At 41.6% G+C, this 14,172-nt stretch overlaps 1 protein-coding gene across 1 annotated transcript in view; it reads right to left on the minus strand.

Annotated features, from left to right (window-relative positions):
• BLMH (bleomycin hydrolase) overlaps positions 1 to 14,172 on the minus strand; it is a 49,718-nt gene that overhangs the window by 15,123 nt on the left and 20,423 nt on the right. The window contains exons 7-11 of the mRNA XM_047757508.1: positions 7,526 to 7,681; positions 6,521 to 6,679; positions 6,334 to 6,401; positions 4,264 to 4,381; positions 590 to 659 (exon numbers count right to left, since the gene is read on the minus strand). Coding sequence (XP_047613464.1) covers positions 590 to 659; positions 4,264 to 4,381; positions 6,334 to 6,401; positions 6,521 to 6,679; positions 7,526 to 7,681 — 571 coding nt within the window. The remainder of the gene's footprint in view (positions 1 to 589; positions 660 to 4,263; positions 4,382 to 6,333; positions 6,402 to 6,520; positions 6,680 to 7,525; positions 7,682 to 14,172) is intronic.

The raw sequence follows: 14,172 nt of genomic DNA on the forward strand, positions 1-14,172 counted from the left end.
CTACAACTCATATATTACTTGCATTTTTAAAAAAGCCTAATTACTATAATTTATTTAAGACTTCTGCCTGGGTTTTGATTTGTCAGAAAAAGAGTTTTAAATGACAACCAAAGCATTCTTTTTATCTTTAGACTTCACAACTTCTAAAGAGTCTTCAATAAATGTCTAAAGTTTCTTGCCAACCCCATTCTCCCACTCAGAAGGCCTCTGACTTTCTATAGAGAGTTAGTACAGCAAATGAAAATGTACCAAACGCTGTATATTAAGTGTCTCAGCAAAGGGAACTTCTTACTGGCTGCCTGGTTCTGGTAGAAAGCGGTCTGGTGGGATAAGTGTGGTTTGGAATGAGTGCCAGCACATACTGGTCCCAGAGCCAACTAGGGAGTTCAGGCACACCATGTTGGCCGTAGGGGTCCTGGAGGCAAAAAAGAGCCTCAGATTTTTTTCCAAAATAGTCTAGCTCATGGAACTAATTGTAGAAAAATAAAAATGTTCCACTGTAGCACATGCTTCTTCCCTTACCTCTTGGGAGGCAGAGAGGAGAGCAGACCTTAGTCACCGTGAGTTAGTATTACCAGGTTAGGCTTACCTTTGTGGCCATGGTCTTCACCCCACGAATTTTCCACTCTCCACTTCGTGAAAGCACCGTCCTGATCATCCTGCAAGAGTGGATAACAGGGTATTGTCTGAAACCAGATCCCTCCTGATGAGGTGTCACGTAATTTTAGCTCTCATTCAGCCACTCAGAAGAAACAGCCTTCTCTATACAGCAATGATATACATAATTAGGGCCGTATATCTTCCAATACAACTAAAGTGGAATTTGAATCTCTTGGGGTGAAAATGCAATAAACCTAACAAAGCAATAAATATTTTCTCCTTTACATTCTATTCTGTACAGAACATAAGCATATTAAAATACCCGTGGGCTAAGAAAAATAAACTATTAAAGTACCGAAAGCAGTGAAAACCATCTGAAGCCAGGGGCTCTCACTTTTAATTACTCAGCATTCTCTGCAAAGGCATCCCCTGTATTTATTTTAGAAACGATTCTAAGATGTAGTCAAGAGTTTAAAAAAGAAAACAAACTCATTCTCATCATTATACTGACTACTTTTCTACTTAGGGGAACCAAGGAATGATACTCTCCAAATGTGTCCTTTCGCTGATTCGGTTACACAGATATTGAATTTAATACAATAGAGACTGAATGGCAAGGCAAAAGAAAGACAATTCTCATAAAACGAAACCCAGGCAGTTCTGTTCTTCTGCCTTCATTAATAAGCTCCGTTTTCATCTTCTTAAAGGGACAACGGGACTCATCATGATAACCTTCATTTATCATCTGTATTACGGGACACAGAGACGGAGGAGAAGAAGGCTCCATTTGAGAAAAGACTTCTTTTTCGTATTTACCCAGGGCATTTGGTGACATCAAAACAAATCTTTGTAGCATGAGAAGCGAGCTGGCTCCTGAATTATCTAATGATTTCATCTGTCAACTCACACTTGCATAAAACTGCATGAGTCTCATCTACATGGGATTTGATTTTACTCTTAACGGTTTTCTTGAATCTCAGTAATTTTTAGTCTCAGAATGAATGATCAAACATACAAGTTACAAAACACCCTTATCTGTACTACCCCTTAATCTTAGTCCCAGGTACCTTCAAAACCACATCAATAAACTATACATTCCGGAGCTAGCTTATTAAATGTTTTCGTTTTCTACTCCCTGCACTGTGGTCCATCATTACTTTCTTTTTAAATATCACTGTCAGAATCTATATTACCCAAAGTCATCATAAGTCTGAAAATGTTTCTTCTTCTTCTTCCTTTCTTTGCCAGTGAATTCCTGCATGACCTAGATTGAGCTGCATGGTCTACAAATATAGAATAACACCTGGACCTCCCTCGCAGGAATTCCAAGAAATCAGCAACAAGAAAGAAGACCCCAGAAGACATGATTAGCTTTTATCTCTCATTATCATTCAAATGTAGTGCAAACTAGTTTTACAGTCATCAAAAACTCAAAGTGGAAGGAAGATAAAAATCTCAATAAAAATTCCAGCTTAATTATATATAATTAAGGGGTCCAATCGGAGCTGTAGCTGCTGGCCTACACACCACAGCCACAGCAACGCCGGATCCTTAACCCACTAAGCGAGGCCAGGGAACGAACCCGCAACCTCATGGTTCCTAGTTGGATTCGTTAACCATTGAGCCACGATGGGAAATCCTGGCTGAATAACATTAATTTTGCTTTATAATATTAACAGGTAATACAGCTCCATTTCCCAGAGGAAAAAACAGCATATTAATAAACCATGCCAATTAAAGAATGGAAGTTCCAGAAAAAACGACATGAAGTGTCAGATCTTTATTTCTGAAGAATATGAACACTCTATATAAGAGATGGAAAATGATAAAAAGCCAAAACTCTCTAGGAAATTTCAAGGTTTTTAATTAGTTTTTGGTTTTTTCTTAATCACCACACCCACAGCATATGGAAGTTCCCAAGCTAGGGCTGAGTCTGAGCTGTAGCTGCCGACCTATACTATAGCCACAGCAAGGCAGGATCCGAGCCATGTCTGCACAGCTGGATACAACCAGCCAGATCCTTTACCCACTGGGTAAGGCCAGGGGTCAAACCCGAGTCCTCATGGGTTCGTTACCACTGAGCCACGATGGGAACTCCTGTTTTGCTTTGTTTTTTTTTTGTCTTTTTGCTATTTCTTGGGCCGCTCCCACAGCATATGGAGGTTCCCAGGCTAGGGGTTGAATCGGAGCTGTAGCCACTGGCCTACGCCAGAGCCACAGCAATGCGGGATCTGAGCCATGTCTGCAACCTACACCACAGCTCACGGCAACGCCGGATCGTTAACCCACTGAGCAAGGGCAGGGACCGAACCCGCAACCTCATGGTTCCTAGTCGGGTTTGTTAACCACTGTGCCACGACAGGAACTCCTGTTTTCCTTTTTTTTTGGCTGCACCTCCAGCATGTGGAAGTTCTTGGGCCAAGGATTGAACCCGTACACCAGCAATGACAATGCTGGATCCTTACTCGCTGTGCCACCACTGAACTCCTGTTTTCCTTTTTAATAATCCTCTAAATAGTTTAAAAGTTTAAGGAGCTTTAGTTATAAATTCAGTGAACTTTACAATACAGCAGTTCCAAACATAAACATGAAAAGACTTAGCATTTTATTCTAAGTATTTTATTTTTAGGGCCGCAGGTGTGGCATAAAGAAGTTCACAGGCTAGGGGTCGAATTGGAGCTGCTGCTGCTGGCCTACGCCACCGCCACAGCAACGGGGATCCTTAACCCACTGAGTGAGGCCAGGGATCGAACCTGCATTCTCATGGATACCAGTCAGGTTTGTAATCTGCTGAGCCACAAAACAGGACTCCCATATTCTAAGTATTTTAGTAGTATTTTATTCTGTTTTATTTACTATGGTATTTTATTTCATTATTTACAGCATTTTATGAGAAGCTTCTTCTACTATTTAGCTTCTAATGTCAAGGTAGTTATTCTGTGACCTTTTTTCCAATAATTAGACTAGGGAAAGAACCTTTTTTCTTGTGATGTAAAGAATTAAAGCAGTTTGCAGTCTTCTGTTGCCCATGATCCCTGAGCACAGGAGTAAATGTCTATTCTACAGCCTTGACATGGGGAGGCTTATTTGTGAAAGATAAAACTGTAGTTTCTATTTCCAACACTGTGTCCTAGAAACAGTGATATTACTAGTCAGAGTATTTCATAGGAAATTCAAAATACTTCACATCTAATTTCTTGAAGCTCTGCACAAATCCAGTAATGGACATGAAGTCCACAAATTACTGCTATTGGCATTTTATAGCACAAGAATCTGAATGACAAATGAATGAAAGGAAGGTGAGTCTGAACTGAACATAAGCCATCAAGATAATGAACACTTTCAGGGCACATTTTAATTCCTTATTAAACTGAAGTTATCTTCTCCCCAGCTCCTTTGCTGACCTCTTTTCACACCAAGAATTTCCAGAGGTTACAGAAAAGCAGTTACTTCCTTACTCCCTGCTGACCCAAATTCTGCTCCTCAGGGAAAGTTCCTATTTTTATTGCTTCTAAGCATGCAGCCAAACCCCAAGTGAGGTGGGTCCAATGTCTTGCTTGGAAGCTAACTTTTAACAGAAATCATGTCCACTCTGAAGGAGCTCTGCAGGACAACGTGGAGCCATCTGTGCAAACACTGGAGTAGGCACGCTGAGGGTCATACCTTCTCTGAGACAGCAGTGAAGGCCATGGCGTGAGTCATAAGAGATTCGCCAAAAGTCAGCCTCTCGGCTTTATTCATGTTCTTCATGGAGACACCAAACACTAACTCATGGTCATAGCTGTAAAAAAGAATAGCATTGAATATAGGGAGTACAATCACAGGGGATAAAAACTGGTTTCTGGTTGTAAAAGGAACACAGAAGAAACCAAAGGGGCTCAATAGCTCCAAAAAAAAAGTCTGGGCTGTAGCTCTTCAGAGAATATGGTATATGCAGAATTTAGTCTCTCAGCGGGATTCCATTCCCTATGTGTCACGAGAGTACTTGGAAAAATATGAGGTGATCAAACATAAAATAACCCAAACCAAAAAGATGACAAGATGAGTCTGCACTGTCATTCTGGCAAGAAAATTAAAAAACAAAAACCAAAAAAAACAAAAAGCTTTTGAAATAACTTCTTTCAAAAATGGTTTCAGAGTTCCCGCTGTGGTGCAACGAGATTGGCGGCATCTCTGCAGCACTAGGACGCACTTTCGATCCCCAGCCCAGCACAGTGGAATCAGGCCACGACTACGGCTCGAACCTGATCTTGGGAACTCCATAAGCTGTGGAGTGGCCAAAAACAAAAATGGTCTCTTTTGGGCCAGTAGAAACACTCAGTTTCTGAAATGACTTAGACCATTGCTAACCGTGAAATTTAAATAAGTAATATCAAAATATTGGAGAATATTTTCAAAGTTAAAACTCATGAATTCTCTCTTTTGGCAGATTTCCCTTCTACTGTTGTTAACTGTCAAGACATTTACTCAATTTCCCACAAGTAACAATTACTTATAAGTAACACTAAAGTGATAGGTTTTTTTTTTTTTTTTGCTATTTCTTTGGGCCGCTCCCACAGCATATGGAGGTTCCCAGGCTAGGGGTTGAATCGGAGCTGTAGCCACCGGCCTACACCAGAGCCACAGCAACACGGGATCCGAGCCGCGTCTGCAACCTACACCACAGCTCACGGCAACGCCGGATCGTTAACCCACTGAGCAGGGGCAGGGATCGAACCCGCAACCTCATGGTTCCTAGTCGGATTCGTTAACCACTGCGCCACGACGGGAACTCCTTTCTTTTTTTTTTGTCTTTTTTTTTTTGTTGTTGTTGTTGTTATTGTTGTTGTTTAAAGTGATAGATTTTAAAAGTTGAGGAATTTGTATGATTCAGTTTGCAAATGAACCTTCACTGTCATAAACAACCAGGAGGGATGCTTTCAACCATGTGTGCCAATGAGCCCTGGCTGTCATAAAGGCAGATACATAAGGCCTGCAAGTAACAGAAGTAGTTAAGAAGGATCAAATAGCAAACAAGAGATCTGGAAAACCTTTCGTTACATCCCCAAACGCACCAAGCAGATTTACACGGTAATCGATTATTATTTTTTTAAAATGTCTTTCTCCAAATGTCATGACATCATGTGTATGTGGAATGTTAACAAATGATACAAAAGAACTTATTTACGAAACAGAAACAGACTCACAGACTTCAAAAACAAACCTATGGTTACCAAAGAGGACAAGGTGGGGGACGGATGGATTGGGGGTTTGGGGTTGGCATATGCACACTTCTGTATATGGAATAGATGGTCAGTTGGGACCTGCTGTATAAAACACCTAAAATTCTATAATAACATATATGGGAAAAGAATCTGAAAAAAAAAATCGCTATGTGTATACGCATAACTGAATCACTTTGTTGTACAGACTAAATTATCACAACATTGTAAATCAACTATAATTCAATAAAACTTAAAAAGTGTCTTTCTCACATAGGATGACTTTTTAGGAGCACCCAACAATTTCAATTCAGATATGACATATAATCCTGACTTCCCAGATTAGAGCATATAAACATATGCGGAGTTTTTGCTATGAATCCTCAAACTCTACAAGATGGAAAGAAAGAGACCCACCCCCAGGCCAACCTTTATCTTTGAGTGAACCTCAGCCGAGTCACTTCACACCAAGCGTGCACTCCAATGGCCACAACCCACCAATGACTTTCTATTTTAAATTTCTTGCACTCACACGTTCATGTCACTGAGGCCCAGCTTGCCATTGAAGTGTTTTCCAACATCACAGCCAAACCATACCGCCTAGAAATCGAGGAAAGAGGAAGAAAGAACATAAACACAAATCCTATCTTCCTATCACACCAAAGAAGTGGAAAAAGAGGTTTTCATCCCAATGCAGAAGACACAGAAACAATACCAACCTCGCCATCTTTGATGGAAGCAGCAACCATCTTTTTCAAGAAGTCGATGGGCTGGTTGTTATAGAGAGTTTTTCTCCCTCCAACCATATTGCTTAAGTAGTCCACTGTGTAAAGTCTGTTGAACTTGTGCTGGGGACGGGGGTCATTCACAATACAAATCTATTGAGAAGAAGACCATGATTAGAATATAAAAACAGGAATGTCAGGAAAGATACACAACTCTCCTCTAAGTTCATATATTTTTATCAAGCTTATCACTTCTGTCTACAAGAATAAGCATTACAAACACACTGCTGAATAACTAAGAAACAAAAGGTGGCAAGGTCACTTGAGGGATGCATCAACCTGTTTTTCCTACTGGCAAGAATTACCCCAAAAGTAATTCTGAAGGACTGTACATACTGAGTAAGGCAAGACAGAGATTCAGGAGCCCATCACTACAAGACCTCTGCTTTCAAGTTACAAGATGGGCTCAACATCTGGAGGCACCACAACTGAGGTGGGACAACACCAGTTATAAAGCAAAGCCACCTGCTTTTAAGAGGGTCAAGATGCCACTAAGAAGAGGCTCTGGACATCTTGCTAGGCAGGCGGAGAAGACCTAAAGTGAGCAGGAAAAACTAGGATGGAACACGGCTCCCTTCTATGAGAGAGTCCCCAGAGAGGCCCACAGTACAATGGTGCTCTGACCCCATGGTAACAAACACCCAGTAACACTTTTTTTTGTCTTTGCAGCTGAGAATGACTCAGGGCCCAAATCAGGGGAGTATGTGGGAATTAAACTAACTGCTGACCCATAGTTAGAAAACTCTCTGAAGAGGAGCACTGAGGATCCTGATATGACCAACTTAATAGGCATATAAAATACCTCAGGGGAAGGAGGAGAATTCTGTCTCGTGTCTAGTTTGAGGACACGCATGTTAACCCAGGAAGCGTATACTCCTCCCCTTAGTCATCAGGCATTTGAGAGTAAACAGCCAGTGGCTGCCAGGGCCAGTTTCCAACCTTATCTTCCATGTTGAAGAGTGGCTTGACATGATCCCTGTAAAACTTCAAGGGTGTTATGGGGCCAATCTTCTGATAGTTTTTGTCTTTGTCTCGATATTCCCAGGTGAATGTCTCTGGTGGATTACCCAGACAGATGCACACCACTCTGAATATCTGGAAAAAAGGAGGACCGATGAGTATGGCTAGGGAGAAGCAGTATTTTTTATTTCTTTATTATTTTCTTCAAGCTGGGAAACATAGGAAACCAGTGGCTAAATTCAAGCCAGAAATTTCACCGGAAATCTAGTATTACTCTAAAAATTAGAAGGTTGATGTCCAGGATTTGATAGCAGCCAACTTCTGAGTTCTTAAATAAACACTACACACACCACAATTCTGAAATGTTAATATCTAGGGGTTAGTGTTTTCCCTGCAAGTTAAACTTCCCTAGCCAAGAAATCACTCACCACTGATAAGTAACAAAACCTGGGTTGCTGCTTTGCTGATTATAGTTCAGGTGACAAATAATTACATACATTTTATAAATGGATTTCTTTCCCTTTATGCTTCTAGATTTTGCTTTGATTTTTTTTTTACTTGAACTCCTTTTTTATTTTTTAATTTTTTCATTTTATTTTATAATGATTTTTATTTTTTTCATTATAGCTGGTTTACAGTGTTCTGCTAATTTTCTACTGTTTAGCAAGATGATCCAGTTACACATACATGTATACATTCTTTTTCCTCACATTATCATGCTCTATCAGAGGTGACTACATATAGTTCCCAGTCCTATACAGCAGGATCTCATTGCTTATCCATTCCAAAGGCAATACTTTGCATCTGTTAACCCCAAATTCCCAAACCACCTCACTCCCTCCCCGTCCCCCTTGGCAACCACAAGTCTGTTCTCCATGTCCATGATTTTCTTAGATTTTGCTTTGATTTTGATAGGGGTCTCTACTCACAGTCATTAACTTTTTGCTGGAGCTTAGATGACAATGTCTATTAAAGGACATGAATAACTTTTAGTAGTAAGGTATCATTTTGGGGGTTGTGAGACTATAACATACTTTCTTTCTTTTTTTTTTTTTTTGTCTTTTTGCTATTTCTTGGGCCGCTCCCACGGCACATGGAGGTTCCCAGGCTAGGGGTCGAATCGGAGCTGTAGCCACCAGCCTACGCTAGAGCCACAGCAGCGTGGGATCTGAGCCGCGTCTGCAACCTACACCACAGCTCACGGCGACGCCGGATCGTTAACCCACCGAGCAAGGGCAGGGACCGAACCCGCAACCTCATGGTTCCTAGTCGGATTCGTTAACCACTGCGCCACGACGGGAACTCCTATAACATACTTTCTAATGATGTCATAAAACTTTTAAGTTAGGAGTTCCCCTCGTGCTCATTGGTTAACAAATATAACTAGGAACCATGAGGTTGTGGGTTCGATCCCTGGCCTCGCTCAGTGGGTTAAGGATCCGGTGTTGCCGTGAGCTGTGGCGCAGGTTGCAGATAAGGCTTGGATCTGGCATTGCTGTGACTCTAGTGTAGGCTGGCGGCTGTAGCTCTGATTCGACCCCTAGCCTGGGAACCTCCATATGCTGAGGGTGCGGCCCTAGAAAAAGACAACAAATACGTAAACACATAAAATAAAACTTTCAAGTTAGCATCATTACAATCGAAGGATAATACATTATTTTCACCTTACAGCAAAACAAAAACAGAACCACAGAGACATACCCTATATAAGGTCAAATTATAGAAAGTACTTCCTCTTCTATATCAAGTTTGCTGTATCTTTAAAAAATATACACATTACAATCTGCCTCTTTATTCTCCACCCTAGTCACCACTCTGATCCAATTTCATCACTTATTACCTGCATTATTTGCTCCATACATCTGTATACTCCATTATAGTCAAAAGAAATGGATCCTGTATTTATTAAGGACTGTTTTGTGCTAGATACTATATATATCTGCTAGGTTAACTTAATTCTCATAAACTCCCTCAAGGTATAATTTCCCCTCCCACCCCCAAAGAGATTGAGGCTCAAAGAAATTAAGTAACCTACTTAAGATCACACAGCCAGCAAATAGCAGGACCATGATCTGAACTGAGGTCACACACTGTCCAAAACAAAACAATTGTGCCACTGATACAGGGTTTTTTTTTTGGGGGGGGGGATTGTCTTTTTAGGGCCGCATCCCGGGCATATGGAGGTTCCCAAGCTAGAGGTCTAATTGGAACTGTAGCCACCGGCCTACACCACAGCCACAGCAATGCAGAATCTGAGCTGTGCCTGCGACCTACACCACAGCTCATGGCAACACTGGATACTTAACCCACTGAGCGAGGCCAGGGATTGAACCTGAAACCTTATGGTTCCTAGTTGGGATTCGTTAACCACTGAGCCACAGTGGGAACTCCCAGGGTTTTTTTTTTTTTTTTAAAGGGAACATCTACTGATCTTCTACTGTGCTACACTATAATCTCTGAATACTGTATCTTTTAATCCTCACAACAAAAACGGTAAATATTATCCATATTTTACAGATAAGGAAACCAAGGCTCAGGAAAACACAGAGCTTGACTGAAGTCCTAAAGTCAATAAATGGCAAAATTAGGATTTGAAACCAGGTCTGGAGTTCCCATCGTGGCTCAGTGGTTACTGAATCCAACTAAGAACCATGAGGCTGCAGGTTCAATCCCTGCCCTTGCTCAGTGGGTTAAGGATCCAGTGTTGCCATGAGCTGTGGTGTAGGTCGCAGACGCGGCTCGGATCCCACGTTGCTGTGGCTCTGGCGTAGGCTGGCAGCTACAGCTCCCATTCAACCCCTAGCCTGGGAACCTCCATATGCCGTAGGAGCGGCCCAAGAAATGGCAAAAAGACAAAAAAGACAAAAAAAAAAAAGAAATCAGGTCTGACTTCAGCACTATTACAACACAACAAATTAATAAGCATTTATCATTTGCTGTAACTTTCTGGGTTTTGTATAACTTGTTTCTTCCAGAAGATCATACATATCTCGAGGATAAGGCCTAGGTCACGGGTATTTTGTATCTCCTGTAACACCCAGCACTGTATCTGACCCAGACATAACAACTGGTGTGAACACTTCCATTCTCCACATCACTGCAGGATGAATAATTTCCGAAGCCCTATGTTTTCAAGTCACTTCCCTGTTGAAGATTCATTAATGCTTTTGTATTATATCCCCCAACAAGTCTAAATTCTACGACCTGATTTATTTTTCCTATTTTTGTACTTAAGCACAACATACACTCAGTAGGTATGAGAAGTGCACTCATTTCACACGTACAGCTTGGTTCAAATTTTTACATATGCATACAACCATGCAGCCACCATTCAGATCAATATACAGAATGTTTCCAGGGCTCCAGAGGTTCCCTACCCCCTTGTAATCAGTAACTTACGCCTCCCCTATAAGCACTGATTAACTTTGTCTATTCCTTAATTGCACATAAACGGAATCAGACAATATATTCTCTGTTGAGTCTGGCAACCTTTGTTGACAAGATGCCTGTGAGATTTACTGAAGGTGCTTCAGCTATGACTAATTTACCTCTGCTGCTGTGTAAATATAATTTATTTACTCTTGTGTTTATAGGTAAGAGATGTTTTCAGTTTGGGGTTATTACGAATAAAGCAGCTAAGAACATTTTTTTTTTTGTCTTTTTGCCATTTCTTGGGCCGCTCCCACGGCACATGGAGGTTCCCAGGCTAGGGGTCGAATCGGAGCTGTAGCCACCGGCCTACACCAGAGCCACAGCAACGCGGGATCCGAGCCGAGTCTGCAACCTACACCACAGCTCACGGCAACGCCGGATCGTTAACCCACTGAGCAAGGGCAGGGACCGAACCCGCAACCTCATGGTTACTAGTCGGATTCGTTAACCGCTGCGCCACGACGGGAACTCCTCTAAGAACATTTTTATCCAAACAGTTTACAAGGGGGTTGAAAGAATTTACATACTCCCCAGCAAAGGAAGAGAGTTCCAGCTGTTCTACATTCTTGTTGAAACCTGGCACTGTATTTTTAATTTGAGCCATTTTGGTGGGTAAGTAATGTATCTCAGTGTGGGGTTTTGGGGTTTTTTTTTTTTGGTCTTTTTGCCTCTTCTAGGGGCGCACCCGCAGCACATGGAGGTTCCCAAGCTAGGGGTCTAATCACAGCTGTAGCCACCGGCCTATGCCAGAGCCACAGCAACGCGGGATCTGAGCCGTGCCTTCGACCTACACCACTGCTCACGGCAACGCCGGATCCTTAACCCACTAAGCGAGGCCAGGGATCGAACCCACAACCTCATAGTTCCTAGTTGGATTCGTTAACCTCTGAGCCATGACAGGAACTCCCTCAGTGTGGTTTTAATTTGCATTTCCCAGATTAACATGGTTGGATTTTAAAAGCTCTCTGTAACTTCACCCAACCTTATTTCCCATCACAGAGCCTGCACTCCAGTCAGGCCTGTCTAGGTCTCTCCTTACTGTCCACTCAATGCGCTGAGCTCAATGTCACCTTCATAAGTTTACTGTCTCTTCTGTTCTGCAGACCCCAATGACCCCAATCCTATTCCCATGCTTTAAAGCTCAGTGGAGGATAACCCTCCTCCAAAAAGTTTCCACTAGTTAAATTTTATGGCAGAAGTGTTCAGAGAAGGGAGCAGTTAGTGGGAGCTAGAAAAATTAACACTTGGTTCCAGAGTACCATTTGTGTTTCTCTACTGTCTCCCCTGCTAGACTTAATCTATCAGGGACAGAAACTAGATCTTGGACATGTCCCAACGAATGCTAGAAGAACCACATTAAAAACTGTTTTCTTACAAGTTTTTCTCCAGTGATTGGTATAAAATTTAAATTCAGGAGCTGAAACTGGGCAGATCCTAAAAGCAGGCAAAAGGGAAGGCTTACAGAGTCAAACAAAGCTAGCGCCTGTAAGAAACACACCTCCCCTTCCTCCTCTCTCCCGGAGAACTCTGCTGTCCTTAACCTGAAAGAACCCACCTTCTTCCCCCACCTTACCTTCCTCTCCCTTGAGAAATGTCTGCTCCCACCTCCACTCTAGAATCACCAAATGATCTATGCCTGTCTGATTTCTTATTACTCCTACCTCCCACCACTCTGACCCTGAAAGACCACTTAAGGATTTAGTTTCTGGCACGCCTTAGCTGTACCTTAATAGTTGTTTTGAGCAGCCAGGGCTTCTCCAGAATGCTTCAGGGAAATTCATTAGAATTTCTCATCTGGCTTTCTTATCCATCAGAGAACACAAGTTCAAGATCCCCCAGTCCTCAGTTGACAAGTATGCATATGTCATCATCAATTACTGAAACTGTAGTCAATTGAAGAAATTATTTATTTCTTCATCATCTCCACTGTATTCCAGGCCTCAAAAAGCCTCAGGACAGATTGGAACCTAATTATCAAGGTTCAAAATAATCCTCTGAACTGAAGCTAGAAAACTAGAAATAGGCCTATGACATTAGACCTATAATTAAGGATAAAAAGACTCTTATTTCATGCGTTATTGTGGAAGACAGAGCCTGCTTCTACCATCTTATTAGAAGCAGATTAACCTACAGACGGCTTTCATTTCATGTTTTGTTTTCAAAGAAAGAAGCTTGCTTTACCAGGATTTACTTTGTGTTTTACAGGACTGAACATCTGGTACCATTTCAACCCCGTGTCATTCTCAGTTTGGTTTCCAGTACAGAGAAAAAGAGGCAGGGCACCACCTCAGCAATGGTAATTGGGTTCATCTAGCCATGGATTACTGAGCTATGTTTGGGATTCATAAAGGCCAGAGAGTCACCGTGTATTTGCTCAGCACCAAGGCCACAGCAACTTGGATGTCACGTGAGGACATTATCACTGATAACTGCAGTCAAGACAAGGACAATGAAAGTATAAACTGAGAACATGCTTAGATAAGGAAAGTTTTATAGATTTAAATGATGTATATTTTCAACTAGTAATCACTGTCACATGTGTATGAACACTTTATATGGAATCATTTTGATTAATTCTCAGTCATCCAAGGGTGGTTTATCCAGTTCAGGCAGGCCCTGCCCCCAAAAAGGGGGAGGCTAGGGCTAGACCTAATGAAGATTAAGAAAATGAAGTGAATTTCTGTTTACTTTTAAACAAATTCTAAATATAAATGAGTGTTTTACCCTCTAATTTACATAGTACCTTACTGTGTATTTGACTCCTTATCTAAAGTAAAAAGTGTTAAATCATTCCTTCCTTCTCTCCAAAAATGCATTAAAGGAAATCTGCATTTTAGCTACCTAAATGAATTCTCTGGTGAATCGTTTTATTTTATTTTATTTATTTTTATGGCTGCATCCACAGCATTCGGAAGTTCCCAGGCAGGGGACTGAGTCCTTCTGAGCTGCAGCCGCAACCTACGCCAGAGCTGTGGCAATGCTGGATCCTTAACCCACTGTTGGGGGCCAGGGATCGAATCTTTGCCTCTGCAGCAACCAGAACTGCTGCAGTAAGATCCTTAACTGACCGTACCACAGCAGGAACTCCTATGGTGAATATTTTTAGAAGAAAAATACTTAGGCCCTACTGCATATGTTTTATAAATCTGCATTTTTATCAAAGATACATAAAAGGAATGAATGAGAATAAGAGT

This window comes from Phacochoerus africanus, chromosome 14 (assembly GCF_016906955.1).
Source record: "Phacochoerus africanus isolate WHEZ1 chromosome 14, ROS_Pafr_v1, whole genome shotgun sequence".
NCBI lineage: Eukaryota > Metazoa > Chordata > Mammalia > Artiodactyla > Suidae > Phacochoerus > Phacochoerus africanus.